At 44.6% G+C, this 15,519-nt stretch overlaps 1 protein-coding gene across 1 annotated transcript; it reads right to left on the bottom strand.

Annotated features, from left to right (window-relative positions):
• Window positions 1-176: 176 nt before the first annotated feature.
• On the bottom strand, window positions 177-9,259 carry LOC129653639 (pregnancy-associated glycoprotein 1-like). Its single transcript, XM_055583378.1, has 9 exons — window positions 9,192-9,259; window positions 7,961-8,111; window positions 6,881-6,998; window positions 6,664-6,782; window positions 5,297-5,490; window positions 4,146-4,262; window positions 2,339-2,480; window positions 2,153-2,251; window positions 177-440 (listed from the first exon to the last, which is right to left on the bottom strand). The coding sequence occupies exons 1-9, from the start codon at window positions 9,242-9,244 to the stop codon at window positions 291-293; spliced, it is 1,143 nt and encodes a 380-aa protein (XP_055439353.1). The 5' UTR covers window positions 9,245-9,259; the 3' UTR covers window positions 177-290.
• Between the last annotated feature and the right edge of the window lie 6,260 nt (window positions 9,260-15,519).

Below are 15,519 nucleotides of genomic sequence, written 5' to 3'. Positions count from 1 at the left end.
GAGTCATTTAAATGAGTCTCCCTTTTCCTTGAAGCCAGTTGGAGTAGGGCTCCTCTCAATTTTGATTCAGACTTGGTTCTAGAACCTCCTGATCATTGTATACCTGCCAGACACAAACAGACACACCAATTTGTTTCAGCACCATTACGAGTGAAACCCTTTATTCTTTACTGAGAATAGGGTGTGCAGACCACCAAATACAGTTCACCCACATCCTGGGAAGGAGGCTCAAAGGGTGAGTGAGTGTATGTTAGGAGAGGCCTTACTGATTCCTGAACCACTCCCAGCATTTACACTGCCCGTGCCAGGCCAATCCTGTCATTTCCTCGATCAAAGACTGAGAAATACAGCCTCAGGAAGACGTCACCCAGGATCCAGGTCTCTCTAGATGTCCTCACTGTGTTCTCTTTAAAGGTTGTATAGCAGTGGCTTCTAGAATCCTGGGGGAGTCAGAGACACACTCCAGTCAGCATGAGCCCTTACCGGCGCCTCCCCCCAATACCCAGAACCAGCACAATTTGTTTTATTTCCCTCTTTTGGTAAGTATCAAGGGGTTTTCTCAGCATCAGAGGATATGAGAGTTCAACCAAAACCAAAGAGGACCAATACATGAGGTTGCCATGAGGAAGGGTGTGGTGAGTGGAGGACTGGGAGTTGGGGAAACACAGGAATGAAAAACAACACAGTCCTACTGTAGAGCGTAAGGAACTATATTCAATATTCAGTATAAACCACATGAAAAAGAATAAGAAAAAATATTTTTATGTGTATAGCACACTTTTTATCTGTATTGCATTGCAATGTAGCAGAATTTAATGCAAAACTGAATATCAGCCATACTTCAATATAATTATTTAGAAAAGAACAAGTGTGTCCATAGTTCTCCTCACTCCCTGTTTCCTTCCTTATGACTCCTGCTCCTTGTTTTCTCTGTAGAGAATGCAGGTTCTCCTCCTGCGTGCCCACAATCCATACTTTATTTAAAAAAAAAAAAAAACAACTTTTTTTTATATTGGAGTATAGCTGATTAACAATATTCTGAGTTTCAAGTGGACAGTAAAGGGACTCAGCCATATGTATCTGTACATCCTGGTCCCAAAGATACCCCTCCCACCCAGGCTGTCATATAACTGAGGGGAGTTCCCTGTGCTACACAGTAACTCGTTGTTGGTTATCCATCTTAAATAGAGCAGTGCCAACAACACGTCCCTGAAGACTTAACTCAGGAACTCTACAAAGCCTCCTTTGGTCCGCACTCAGCCTCCTTGGCCACTCCAGGCTTGGTTGGGTAACGTACTCTGGTTCCCCTTCCCCACTGGTCAACCTGTAGCCTTTATCACCCTTAGTAAGCCCCCAGTGCCCCAGTGCAGACCACCTTGAGATGCCATTTACATGGAATGCAGTGCAGTTTTGCCTGGAACCAAGCAAACCTGCATATGGCTCAATGAGTTTGTGGTTTAGAATTCCTGAAATTCCCTTTCTTCCTCAAAGCCTTCTTTGAGCCCATCAGCCTGCTCTGAACTCCCGCAGGGAGCTGACATGAAGCCTCCAGCCTGTGCTGGGGCTGAGCAGTCACTGTGCATCCTTTATTCACCTTAGTATCCAACCTCCCCACAGAGGGTCGAGTATCCCAACTCACAAAGGAGGCACCTGGCCAGAGCAAGGGGAAGATGCAGCCAAGTACTAAGCTGACCATGTAATTTATCATCCAAACCAGAAAAAAAACTTGAGAAGGGAAGGCAGACTGTTAACTTATGCTGGGACATCACACTGGGAATGCCCCCAGCCATTCTCCTTGTAACATGGCCTATTTCAGGGACTGCTAGAGCTGACTTCCATGTTCATACAGCTAAGGGTTCAGATTGAATTGAAGCTCTTTGAGGACTGAGGACCTTAGTGTCCCCCTCTCCTTGTGACTCCCACCATGCCAGCATGGTGTGGAGTCTCCATATTTATTTCAGGAAGATCAGTGTCCCAGACGGCCCTTTAATCTCAAATGGTTGGTTTTCTGGCAGTCACTGACCCAGCCACAGGGCTCATCAACCTCTGCAATGGTGTGAGATGGCCAGTAGAGGGCGACCTCCTCCCAACAGCAGCCCGTGGGTTGCTGCAAGCCCCAATTTGAGAACACCCCTCAGTATTGTCCCCTCACCTTGAGGATGTAGGCTCGTGCTGGCACCGGGTAGTTGATGCCGTTGATGGTGAAGATAATAGAGGGCAGAGTATTGACCACAGAACATGAAACGTAGTGCTGTTAGAGAGAGAGGGAGAGAGGTTGGCCCTGGAGATCCTTGTTGTGTGTGGAGACTGGGAGTGAACCTGAGGCATGACCCTTCACCTTGGAACCTCGTGGCGTGGCGCCGATCAGCTTCTGTATATTATTGACCAGTCTTCTTGGGCCTTTGATCAGTGCTGTTCCAGTGTCCACAAGGGCCTCACAGCCTCCAGAACAAGCAATAATCTTTCTTTTCATGGAGATGCTGAGAGATAGTGGAAGAAAGCGGGCATCAAGGTCACTCTGAGTCTCCCCAGAGCTGTCCCCTTCCCAACTGTCTCCTAAACAGCCCTTTGTCTCGTGCCCTCTTTTCCTTTGCTCTCAACACAGCACCTTTCTTGACATCCTCGAATGCAGTACTTGAATACACCAGGATATTTTGTACCTTGACACAGGCTGGTCTTCTTTCCTAGAAGACTCCACTCCACTTTGACTAGCAAATTTCTTCTCATCTTCCAGATTCCACCTTAATTGTATTTTTTTCGGGAAGTCTTTCCCCCGTGTTTATAAGTCTCCTGTCTTGGTCACTCTCTGTAGACCCTTCCTCATGTCTGCTGCTGCTGCTAACTCACTTCAGTCATGTCTGACCCTGTGTGACCCCATAGACAGCAGCCCACCAGGCTCCACCATCCCTGGAATTTTCCAGGAAAGAGTACCAGAGTGGGTTGCCATTGCCTTCTCCTCCTCATGTCTAACATGTACCAAAGGCACAATTCACTATGTGAGTGAGTCACTTCATGTACATCTGCCTTCTTAGATGTGAGTGCAAGTTCTATTCTCCTTGCCTCCCTAAAGTGCCTGGCACACAGGGGATGCCCAATGCTTGTCTGTTCAATGACTGAATGAAGACTGAGAAAACAATAAGTAACATCCAGAGAGCTGTACCTGGTGGGGAACAAATAATGGGTAGCACACAAAGTGAAGATGAAGATTCACCAGGGCAGCAGATTCTCATAGTAGGGGGAGAAAGGGGCTCCTCTGGGAGAGGGTGTCTCCCAGCAGTGCTCCTACAACCAGCTCAGACCCTGAGACCCTGACCAGGAAATATATAACTAGCCCACAGAAACTCCAAAGGACAGGTCAGCATTTGTCCTAGGGTCTCACACAGAATCCAATCAATTATGCCTCTTGTCCTCAGGTCACTCCTGGATCCCACCTTCCTGATTATCTTATAGACCCCCCCCCACTGTGTGCCCAGGTACATGGGGTGTCTTTTTTATTAGTTGCTTTCACATCTTAAGACTGCAGCCAACCTCTCTCCAGTGCTGGGTAGCTGCTCCCTAAGGAGACCAGTTTTCCCCATTTGCTCAGAACTTTCCCTGTTCTTAAATAGACGTTTATCTGTACTGAGAACTTCCTATGTTCAAGGTAACCCTGGACTGTTGGTCATCTTATCATAACTCTGTTCAGGCTGCTAAAATTCTTCCTCATCGTCTGTTCACCACAATGTAGAGTCCTCTAGCCATGCTCCCCACCTCAAAGGGCAGTGGATGCAGCTCTCTCCCAGCTGCACAGACCTCTCTGTACCCTTTTAGGACCCTGATCAGAGCCATGCTCAGAAGGCCTGGGGATTATGAACCCATGGATTGTTTGTGTATCTGTGTGCTTGTGTGTTATTTGTATGTGTGTTTGTATGTGTCTCTGTGTGTGCTTGTGTGTCTCTGACTACCTATGTTTATATGTGCCTCTGTGTATGTTTATATGTGTCTGCTTATGTGTTTCCATGTGTCTGTGTGTCTGTCTGAGTCATTGTGGGTAGTATATAGTCTGTGTGACTGTGTGTCTGAGAATGCATTTGTGTGTGTCTGCCTGTGTCCATGTACAGTAGTGGGAGCATCACTTGGGCTGACCCTCAGAGGAAGAGGCTTACCGGTCCATGTGTACACTCCAGCCGCCCGCTTGGATCAACGGTACCCAGTTGAGCTCTCCCTTGTAGTAGCGGTGATCCACCCCACCAAACATCACCACACTGCCCTCCCGCTTGTCTCTGTAGAGAGAAGTGAGGGGGGATCCTTGGAGGACAGTAAAAACAGCACTGTCTGAGAGCTGTGCTTGTCCACCCACCAAAGCCCTAATCAGGTCTCCACATAAAGATGCAGAAATAGTGTCTAGGAGCGATTGAGATCCAGACTGAGGTCTGTAAGTGGTTAGTGAGTGGCACAGAGGAGGTTAGAAGCTGAATCTCTTGGTTAGGCTCCACCCACTATGTCTTCTGAAGACACCCTGGGCCTCCAGGGACCTGAGTGCTCAAACACCCTCAGAGGACATGGTGCTGAAGCTTTTGGCTTTCCCCTTATCTACCTTGTCATTTTTAAGGAAAATCAAGGCCTGGGAGTTCTAAGGATGTGGGTTCAGGTCACCAAGAGTTGGCTCCACTGGCCTGTGACCTCTACTGTCCAAAGGGCCCCACACTCAGAAGGGACCCCACCTCTGCTCTCCCTGTCTTGAAATGCCTAATGTTTCTTGAACAAGGATTCCAGAGTTTTGTGTCCCACACTTTCATTTTTCACTGGAACCTACAAATTGGGTAGCTGGTCCTGGGCTCCCAGTGAAATGCTATTGAGGAAGGAAAGATATCCACCATCCTTCTCCTTACTTCCTTATCAAATACATAAGCAAATCCTAATGCTTTTTTTTTTTAATTTTATTTTATTTTTAAACTTTACATAATTGTATTAGTTTTGCCAAATATCAAAATGAATCTGCCACAGGTATACATGTGTTCCCCATCCTGAACCTAATGCTTTTTATTCAACGTGCTTCCTGTTGCCTTCCATTAGCCTTCCTCCTCACTCACCCCAGGAGACCAATTTACTGATCTTGAGCCCAGGATCAGGGTGTGTTCGAATAAAACGTTATTTATAAAAGCCACTGGTGAAGCCAATAGGGCCCTTGGGCCATAGTTATCCTGGGTTAGATTATCTCTCAGGATACTTCTTTATCAAGTGTTCTATAATTTTCATGCAACAGAAAGCAACTTACAGCTAATTTGGATAAAATGATTGTCCATCTCAGACTTACTTGCTCAAGTAGAAGGCAAAAACAGGCTCAGAAATGGCACCTTCATTCTTCAGGTTGTCAAAGATGGGGATGGCTCCAGTGAAGGACATGTTTGGATAGTTCAAGCCCAAGATGCCATCAAAAGGTATACCATCAAACCCGACTTCTGCCAGGCTTATACAGAATGGCTGGTCAGTACTTACAAGGTCCCCAATCTGTGGGAGAGAAGAGTGTTCCCACTTACAGATACATGAAGTGGGCTAGGACTGGGCTAGGGTACATTGCTATTAGATCCTCAGAAAAGAATTGAGGCTGGGCTCTGTCTTCAGGGGCACTCAGATGATTAGACCAAGCTGGGAGGGGAATTTGGGTTCCACTTGAGAGAGGCTGTGAATTTTAAAACATCTGACCCTCTGAAAAACACCACCTGAGTGAGTCAAATTGGCCTCGTGGCTTCTGTACAGGTGTGGCAACCAAGTCAGGCCAGGACCCATTGGTGCCACCTTGTGGACAAACTGAGTGGAGAAAAAGATAGCCTTCTCTTTGGCATCACTGTGACCTAATGACAAGAATGGACTGCATTCTCTGTAATGTACTGTGGATTCTGCATCTGTCCAGGAAGACAGAAGCTGAAAACACAATCTTGCTTGCAGGGTTCTATGAAATTACTGCCTGGGGAATTCACCTTTGGGGATATATATGTGTGTATTTGTGTGAGTGTGTATAAGAGAGAAAGTGAGAGAGCAGAACTACTCAAATAATTTGGGGGAGGCAGACCATAGGTTAATTAGACTCTCAAAGGGCCTCTAGAGTGAGAACTCATTTATCAGGCCCCTTACTTCTCAGGCTTCCAGTTTCACACTATGGATACCTGAAGCCCTTGACTGCCCCCAGGGTCCCCAGATCAGTTTTATCCTGTCCCCAAACACCCCACAGCAACTTCAGTCATGAAAAGCCAGCCTAACTCCACCTTTTACCACATGTGTGCCCTCAGCAAGGCCCTTTCTGTCTGCACCTCAGTTTATGCATATGTCTCATCAGCTAATCAGAGTAACTGTTATGTGAGGTTGTTGCAGGATTAAGCCAATTATCAGCTGAAAGTGCCTGGAACAGTCTGTGAATATAAAATTGGGTGCTTTTTTCCCATTTTCTCACTCCCAGCAAAATGACTTGAACTGCTCATGGGCAGAGGAGCTGCAAGTCCACACTTCAAGTCACTCTCTGGGTTAGCTAATCTGCTCAAGTGTCACCACAGGCACTGTCTCCCCAGATGCAGGATCCTGTGGGTAAGGTGGCCAATATCTATGGGAGTTAGGCTAAGAAGGGTCCTGCATCTGTTTTGCAAGCAGGGGTCACTCCATAGCCAGCCCTGACTCAGCATTTGTTACCCGAACTGTGTCATAAACAAGAAGTCCTTTCATCCTTCCAGTATTGTACTTGATGTTGAAGACCTTTTGGGTATGCCGGAAGGTGGAAGACAGAAGATGTATGAACATAACCTTTGTAGCTGCAGACACAAGAGATGAGTGTCATCAGGTGCCAAGGGTGGAAACAGGGCAACAGGGCAAGTGAAAGATGGTCCGGGTAGGGGGAGTCTGTACTCACCACAGGCTAGACTTTGGCAAAAGACGGAGGGCACCCACAAGTCAGATGAGCCTGTGTCAAAGACAACCTGGAATTCCTGAGGGGGTGTTCCAATGGTGATGTTACCCATGTAGAGCATCTACAGTGAAAAGGAGGGAATAGGTCAGTGCAGAACTGGCTACCCTCTATTCCCACACTACTGCCTCCCTCTGGGTGTCACATATCCCTTGAGATCACTTTCTAACCACCGTGAAGCTCACAGACTTTGGTCACAGAGATGTCTGCATTTGATATATTTTTCCTGTGCTGCATTGTATGCAGTATATTGATTCTATGACCAGGCATTGAAATGGTACCTCATGCATTGGAAGCACAGAGGCATAATCACTGGGCCTCCAGGACCACTGGACAACCAGGGAAGTCCTGGTGCCTTCATTTGAGAAGGTCTGTAGTGTCTTCAATCCCAGCCTCAGTGCCCCCTTCTCCAGGAGGTCATTCTGGATCAACCCCAGCCACTCCCTCTATGAGACCACATCCAATCAACTCCACACAGATGACCCTTTCACTCGACATGTATATACCCTTTGCCTATCTCTCAGGCTGGCATGGGCATTCTTGAAGACAAAATAAGCCCTTTGTCTAATCTAAAAACAGTAACCACAGTTAGATCCTTATGGCCTTACACGGAATACGAGTTCCGTGCTGTGGTTCTTGCATCTGTGGAAACTGAATTCCTCTGCCGGGGGAGTCACAGTTGCTTTGTAGTTGGTTCTACCTTTTGATCAGTGATGGCTCACTCTTCATCTGTAGCTGAGTGGCTCACACAGTTCCTAAGGAACAATCGCCCTCAAAGTAATGACACATCTTTGACACAGAAAGGGATGTTTACCTGCCACCTGGTAATTGCCGGGCCCAGTCACCAAGACCAACAGTTGAGGATGAGAGTACCTTCTCCTCTGGGTGGGGTCCCTGTTTTCCAGTGTGTCTGCCTCCTGCAGGAACCCCAACCCCAACATCCCACCAGGCACCACCAGATGAGCCTCAGTGCTAGGCTAGAGCACCAGGGGGCTCTATGAAGCACCATCCCGCCAAAATACTCACATCCATGATGTTTCTCAGTGGGTGAATAGTTACATTTGAACCACGAGAAGAAATCTGGGACAGACTGTAAGCATGTTCCTTCAGGAAATTGTTCAGCTTGTTTTTTCCACTGAGGGTTTTTCTCATGGTCTTCACTCGCCTTAGAGGTATTCTTTCACAGAACATTTGACAAAGAAAACAAAGAGGATGCTACAATTAGCTGTCAGTGTTAAGGTGTAATTGTCATTGTAATGGCCCTGTGTATTTTCTAACCATTTTTATGAAACACATTATTATCAGAATTTTATGCCTATACCATGGCAAAGACATCACTTTGAATACAGGCTCTGTTCTGTAATCTTGAGTAAGCCATATGACTGTGTGGTGTCTCAGTTTCCCCTTCAGTAAAATGGTGGAATGTAACAATACAAACCCTCTAAATAGAATATCTTGGGGATAAGTGAAGTGATGGATATAAGGTACCTGATAAATAGGAAGTCTCAACATGACAGTCATTAGCATTGCTGTTGCCATCCCACACTATCCTTCTCATAGAACCTCAGGGAAGGAGGTAGAAGGGGGACTCTTATCCTCTTTTACAAGGGAGCAATTTGAAATGCAAGAGGTTTCTGAGTTGACTGTGGTCACACTGCTTGTCAGATATAAAGCAGTGTATATAAAACAATGTGTCTTTCTCCACTTTGAAAGAGAAGTGAGAGTTGAAAAAATAATCCAAGATATAGGGAACAAGTAAGGGAAATTCAGAGGTTTGAGAAGGAAGGATGTGTCAAATGAAAAATTAAAAGAAAACAACACAGAGAGAAATACACTCCCAGTGCCTTCCAAAGAGTTGGAGAGATAAATGACAGTGATACAGAGATGTAAGCATAGACATATACACACTTAAGTAGACAGGGAAAAAAGAGGACATGTTGAATAAAATGTAGAAAAGTGCTATTCCACAGGACCACATAGACATCTGCATAGACTGTGCACTGAACAGTTGCAAGGAGTTGCATTTTCAATAGGTCATGATATGACTGGACCCCAAGAATTGTGCAACCATGCAAATGTACATAAGACCTTGGCATCTACAGTTCCTAGAGCAAGTTACTTATCAATAAGTAAGATTTGAACTTTAAGACTCTTAGGGAAATATTTCATTCCCTTCTAAACCTGATGGGTGGAATAATCAGATGAAAAGAAAAATCCGAGAAAGGAACATGATGTGGCTTACAGTCCCCATACTTACTTGACTATGCACTCTGAGAAGGCCACCAGCCAGAGGAGCACAAGCCACTTCATGCTTCTTTCCTGGCTGCAGGTACACAGGGAAGTTTTGGTTCTTAGAATGTAGTGGTGACCAGGAGCCCCTTGTAATATATGCTCTGACCTACCCTTGTTTTCCCCTGTAGGCCACTAAAAGATCTGAAAAAACCACAAAGGTCTCTATAAAATCTTTACCTTCATCAGTGTCCTTCGTGAGTGGCCTTTGAAGCTTCTCAGAATACAGAGAATTGAACTGTAATCTCTTCCTTGAAGCTTGGATGGAAAATCAGACTGATCTGCATGGACATCTAAGAAGACAGAGAACCTTGCCTACTTGGAGGAAAAAATGGGTAAGAACATCATGAAAATGGATACTAGGGGCCATGCTTGACATTCGTGGTTTCAGGTCATCTTCCTAGCCACTTCATGAGATATGCATTCCTATCTTCGTTGGAGATGAGATTGCTAGGAGGATAAGTTGTCAAATGGCAAAGTGAAGACTTCAGGGGCAGTCCAGGGACATACAACTGGCTTTAGGTAGTGGGTCTATTGGCAGACAACAGGGTCACCTATGATGCCAGTCTGCATCAAAGAATTAGGACAGAGCAGTACTTCAATTGCATAGTTTCAGTATTGGAAGAAATGTCATAGACATCCACAAGATGTTTTACATCATCCAGCAAACGTACAAGGAAGAACTCTGTGCTAGGTTCTGGGTTAAAGGCTTCGAAGTCAAAGTTGATCAAGACAAAAGTACTGTTTATCTTAAGAGAGCTAGCAATCTAGTTCTCACAAACTCATGGCCCCCGGAGGCAGGAAATATGATAATAGGACTAGGTGGCCATGTTGGACCCTTGGCAGCACAGGCCTTACCACTGGGAGCAGCCTTTCCTCCACTTCACCCATGCTGGAAAGCATGCCAGTTGCCTATGTTTTCAGGAGAATCAGAAGTTTGGCTATTTATGTACAATCTATTGATTTTAATGTTAGCAACTAATATTTTTTTTCCCCTAAAAAAACAGTGGGAACTAAATCTCCACAGCGATGTGCTGGAGTCAGCCTTCAGTCTCTGCAGGTTTTTGTTTCTGGCCTAGAGTTGGGAGTGCAGTAGGGACAGAGAGGAATTTAATTCATGTTGGTTGATTTAAAAAGAGACTGAATGCATACTAAACATGCTGACTCATTGGAAAAAACCCTGATATTCAGAAAGATTGAAGGCAGGAGGAGAAGTGGAAGACAGAGAATGAGATGGTTGGATGGCATCACCAAGTCAATGGACATGAGCTTCAGCAAGCTACGGGAGTTGGTGATGGATAGGGAAGCCTGGCATGCTGCAGTCTATGGCATTGCAAAGAGATGGACACAACTGAAGGACTGAAGTGAACTGAACAAATTGAGAACAAGACTAATAAATCTATTTTCATCAGCTTGTTGTTGACTAGCTATCTATAACAACACATTACTTAATTGGCTTTATAATTCAGACTTATGACTCTACATTCAGAGTGGAATATCTTCTAAGGAAAAACAAAAAATACATCCCATCAAAAACAAAACCAAAGAAAACCAAAAGAAAAAAAGGAAAGAAACGTGACACTATATTCAATAACTTCAGTTCAGTTCAGTTGCTCAGTCGTGTCCAACTCTTTGTGAGCCCATAAATGGCAGCACGCAAGGCCTCCCTGTCTGTTACGAACTACCGGAGTCCACACATACTCATGTCCATTGAGTTGGTGATGCCATCTAACCATCTCATCCTCTATCATCCTCTTCTCCTCCTGCCCTCAATCTTTCCCAACATCAGGGTCTTTTCAAATGAGTCAGCTCTTCACATCAGGTGGCCAAAGTATTGCAGTTTCAGCTTAAGCATCAGTCCTTCCAATGAACATTCAGGACTGATTTCCTTTATGATGGACTGGTTGGATCTCCTTGCAGTACAAGGGATGCTCAAGAGTCTTCTCCAACACCACAGTTCAAAAGCATCAGTTCTTTGGGGCTCAGCTTTCTTTATAACCTAACTCTCACATCCATACATGACCACTGGAAAAACCATAGCCTTGACTACATGGACGTTTTTTGACATAGTAATGTCTCTGCTTTTCAATATGCTTTCTAGGTTGGTTACAACTTTCCTTCCAAGGTGTAAATGTGCTTTAATTTCATGGCTGCAATCAACATCTGCAGTGATTTTTGAGCTCAGAAAAATGAAGTCAACCACTGTCTCCACTATTTCCCCATCTATTGGCCATAAAGTGATGTGATTGGATGCCATGATCTTCGTTTTCTGATTGTTAAGCTTTAAGTCAACTTTTTCACTCTCCTCTTTCACCTTTATCAAGAGGTTCTTTAGTTCTTCTTCATTTTCTGCCATAAAGGCGGTGTCATCTGCATATCTGAGGTTATTGAAATTTCTCCCAGCAATCTTGATTCCAGCTTATGCTTCCTCCAGTCCAGCGTTTCTCATGATGTACTCTGCATATAAGTTATATAAGCAGGGTGATAATATACAGCCTTGACAAACTCCTTTTCCTATTTGGAACCAGTCTGTTGTTCCATGTCCAGTTCTAACCGTTGCTTCCTGACCTGCATACAGATTTCTCAAGAGGCAGATCAGGTGGTCTGGTATTCCCATCTCCTTCAGAATTTTCCACATTTTATTGTGATCCACACAGTCAAAGTCTTTGGCATAGTCAGTAAACAGAAGAAGATGATTTTCGGGAATTATCTTGCTGTTTTGATAATCCATCAGATGTTGTCAACATGATGTCTGGTTCCTCTGACTTTTCTAAAACCAGCTTGATCATCTGGAAGTTCATGGTTCACATACTGCTGAAGCCTGGCTTGGAGAATTTTAAGCATTACTTTACTAGCGTGTGAGATGAGTGCAATTGTGCTGTAGTTTGAGCATTCTTTGGTACTGCATTTTTTGGGATCAGAATGAAAACTGACATTTTCCAGTCCTGTGGCCATTGCTGAGTTTCCAAATTTGCTGGCATAGTGAGTACAGCACTTTCACAGCATCATCTTTTAGGATTTGAAATAGCTCAACTGGAATTCCATCATCTCCACTAGCTTTGTTCATAGTGATGCTTTCTAAGGCCCACTTGACTTCACATTCCAGGATGTCTGGCTCTAGGTCAGTTATCACATCATCGTGCTTATCTGGGTCATGAAGACCTTTTTTGTACAGTTCTTCTGTGTATTCTTGCCACCTCTTCTTAATATCTTCTCCTTCTGTTAGGTCCATACCATTTCTGTCCTTTATCAAGCTCATCTTTGCATGAAATGATCCCTTGGTATCTCTAATTTTCTTGAAGAGATCTCTAGTCTTTACCATTCTGTTGTTTTCCTCTATTTCTTTGCATTGATTGCTGAGGAAAGCTTTCTTATCTCTTCTTGCTATTCTTTGGAACTCTGCATTCAGATGCTTATATCTTTCCTTTTCTCCTTTGCTTTTTGCTTCTCTTCTTTTCACAGCTATTTGTAAAGCCTCCCCGGACAGCCATTGCTTTTTTGCCTTTTTTTTCCATGGGGATGGTCTTGATTCCTGTCTCCTGTACAATGTCACGAACCTCATTCCATAGTTCATCAGGCACTCTATCTATCAGATTTAGGTCCTTAAATCTATTTCTCACTCACTTCCACTGTATAATCATAAGGGATTTTATTTAGGTCATACCTTAATGGACTAGTGGTTTTTCCTACTTTCTTCAATTTAACTCTGAATTTGGTAATAAGAAGTTCATGATCTGAGCCACAGTCAGCTCCTGGTCTTGTTTTTGTTGACTGTATAGAGCTTCTCCATCTTTAGCTGCAAAAAACATAATCAATCTCATTTCGGTGTTGACCATCTGGTGATGTCCATCTGTAGAGTCTTCTCTTGTGTTATTGGAAGAGGGTGTTTGCAATGACCAGTGCATTTTCTTGGCAAAATTCTATTAGTCTTTGCCCTGCTTATTTCATCTTAAAAGAGAACAACCAAGTGCAACATATGACTACATTCTTCAATAAACTGTGAAAAGACATCTGCTTTTTGAGAATAGGGAAATTTGCACATAGACTGGATATAAAATGTTCATTTTATTGGGAACAAAAGAGCATTTTTTTCATATCCTATCATTCTACCAAAAATACTCATTATATATATTTTGTGAAATGTTCATCTTTTCCCAAAATACTTCAGGAAAAATGAATAAGGTGTAAAAGAGAGAATGAAATGATGGTCTATCTTGAATTAAAAAGAGATACCTCCTACACTATGCGTAGCTGCTATGGATGAATTGTGTCCATCCCTGACTCCCAATGTGATGGTATTAGAAATTAGGGCCTCTGGGAGGTACCAAGGTTGACCTGGTGTTTTGATGGCAGTCCCTAATGATGGGATTAGCCTCTCCCTCTTTTTCTCTCTTATTCTCCCTCTTCTTCCTTCCCTTCAGCCACCACATGTGAGAACATAGCAAGAAGAGAAAGACGGATGTGCAAGTCAAGAATGTCTTCCCTGGGAACTCAATTGGCCACCACCTTGATGTTGCATATTCTGCAGTCTATGACAACCTGTGGGACTAAGAGGTTAGTTTTGTAGTTATTGATGCCAAATGATGGAATATAGGGTTCATGACACCCGTCTTTCTTATATTTGTTATGTTTGAAAATATTTTGCAGTAAGAAGTTTATAAAGAGTCCATTTTGAAGTTTCTGTTTTAGAGATACCCTTAGGAGCCCAAGATAGCAGATTCAGGCAGGTCCCTAATGAATGAGTGGTTGGAGGACCACATGCTCCTTACCCCAACTCATCTCTTGTCGTCTGAAAACTGTCCCCCACACCTGACACCCTTAACGCCCGCCCTCTACCCCCCCCCCCAACCATCTGCATCGCCATTACTCTGCTAAGCTGAGTCATCTAGCTGGAGATGTTGATGATTCAGGACAGGGTCTGGAAGCAGGAGGAATGCAGATATTTTTAGAAAGAAAAACTGGGCAGGCCCATCTTGGTTTTCCCTTCTTTAGTGCAATCTGCAGGTGAGGGATTGGGGCTGGGTAAGGAGGGAGCCACAAGTGGGACTGCATAGTTATCTACAAGTGCAGGGAGTAGGAATTCAGAACCCAGTAACCAGGAGGTGGGCAGCTTGCACAGGACCCAGGAGGGAAAGAAGAAGCACTGGGGAAAGAATAGTGCCTACTTGAGGGCCAGACCTTCTTGAGTCTTTCAGTTAAACTTGGAGGTCACATCCTTCCTGCTGGAATTCCTGCTCCAGAGGTGGAGGGGAGAGAGCTGTACTCACTCCTAATGACTCACAGGGAGAGGGCCTCCCCCAGAAACCCTTTGATTCAACTCTAACTGTGGGTATCATCCCAAGCCAGAGAGCAAATGGCAGATCATCCAAAAAATGACCTACTTTAAATAGTATTTAAAATACTACAAATTTTGTTTAAGAGTCCTGGCATATCTAGTTCCCAGAGTTTTTTAGGAGAGATGATTCATTAGCCTAATTTGGGTTTCTGCTGAGGAATATACAAGCTTCCCCATTGGTAACTCTGACATAAATACCTGATCTCATCCCACAGAACCCAAATGATGGTAAGTTCCAGTGGGCAAGGCCTCTAAGGTCCTCGGTGTCACAGCAGTTGTGTGCCACATGGTCTGCCACTCCTAGTCCTGAGCCCAGAACCCATGAACATCAATAGACAGTTACAGCCCCTTGCCCACCAGAGGCAGCCTCAGCATTCTCAGAAACATGCACCTCTGATCCACTTGCCCACTGATTGGCATTGAGCCTCAGACTGGAAGAAGTGTTCTAGAGCAAGTCCAGTCTCCCTCATCCAAGAGATGGGAAACTGAACCCTGGGGTTTATGACTCACCTTAAAGCTGCAGGTAAGTTAGTGAAGACTTGGACCCAGGAACTCTGGTTCCCAGGCTAGGAAACTTCCAAGAAGGGAAAGATGAGAGAAAGATCAATTGCATTCACTGCTGGGTAGCTCTCAGATGTCTGCAAGCACCAGAGTGGAAGTTTCTTTCCCGTTGCCCCTCAAGTCTGTTTCTGATTTTATTAGCAGACCTGCCTCCATGTAGCAGCAGGAAAGCAATATTCAGGGCTGTTTCTTCTTGGTTCCAGGGACAGTGGGAAGGCCATCTGTAGTGACCCTAGGAGGTAGTCGTGAAGGTGGTGACTGACTCACTATCAATTCAGATCCCCAGAGCTCCCACTCGACCTTCACACAAGACAGACCCTTGGCTGACTGGATAACATGAACCTGTGCTGGGAGCCGGCATATTGCATATTGAGTGAGGATCTGTAATAGCTCAACTGGA

This window comes from Bubalus kerabau, chromosome 5 (assembly GCF_029407905.1).
Source record: "Bubalus kerabau isolate K-KA32 ecotype Philippines breed swamp buffalo chromosome 5, PCC_UOA_SB_1v2, whole genome shotgun sequence".
In the NCBI taxonomy this organism is placed as follows: Eukaryota; Metazoa; Chordata; class Mammalia; order Artiodactyla; family Bovidae; genus Bubalus; species Bubalus kerabau.
The sequence above is the reverse complement of the archived record's forward strand: the minus strand, read 5'-3'. Positions and strand labels throughout refer to the sequence as shown.

Excerpts from the sequence above, each read along its gene's own strand:
- LOC129653639 (XM_055583378.1), bottom strand. The coding sequence starts at position 9,244 with ATGAAGTGGCTTGTGCTCCTCTGGCTGGTGGCCTTCTCAGAGTGCATA. Across the intron at positions 2,481-4,145 it reads TGGAGTGTACACATGGACCG|CATCTCCATGAAAAGAAAGA; the intron begins GTAAGCCTCTTC and ends ACTATCTCTCAG. Across the intron at positions 2,252-2,338 it reads CCACGCCACGAGGTTCCAAG|CACTACGTTTCATGTTCTGT; the intron begins GTGAAGGGTCAT and ends TCTCTCTAACAG.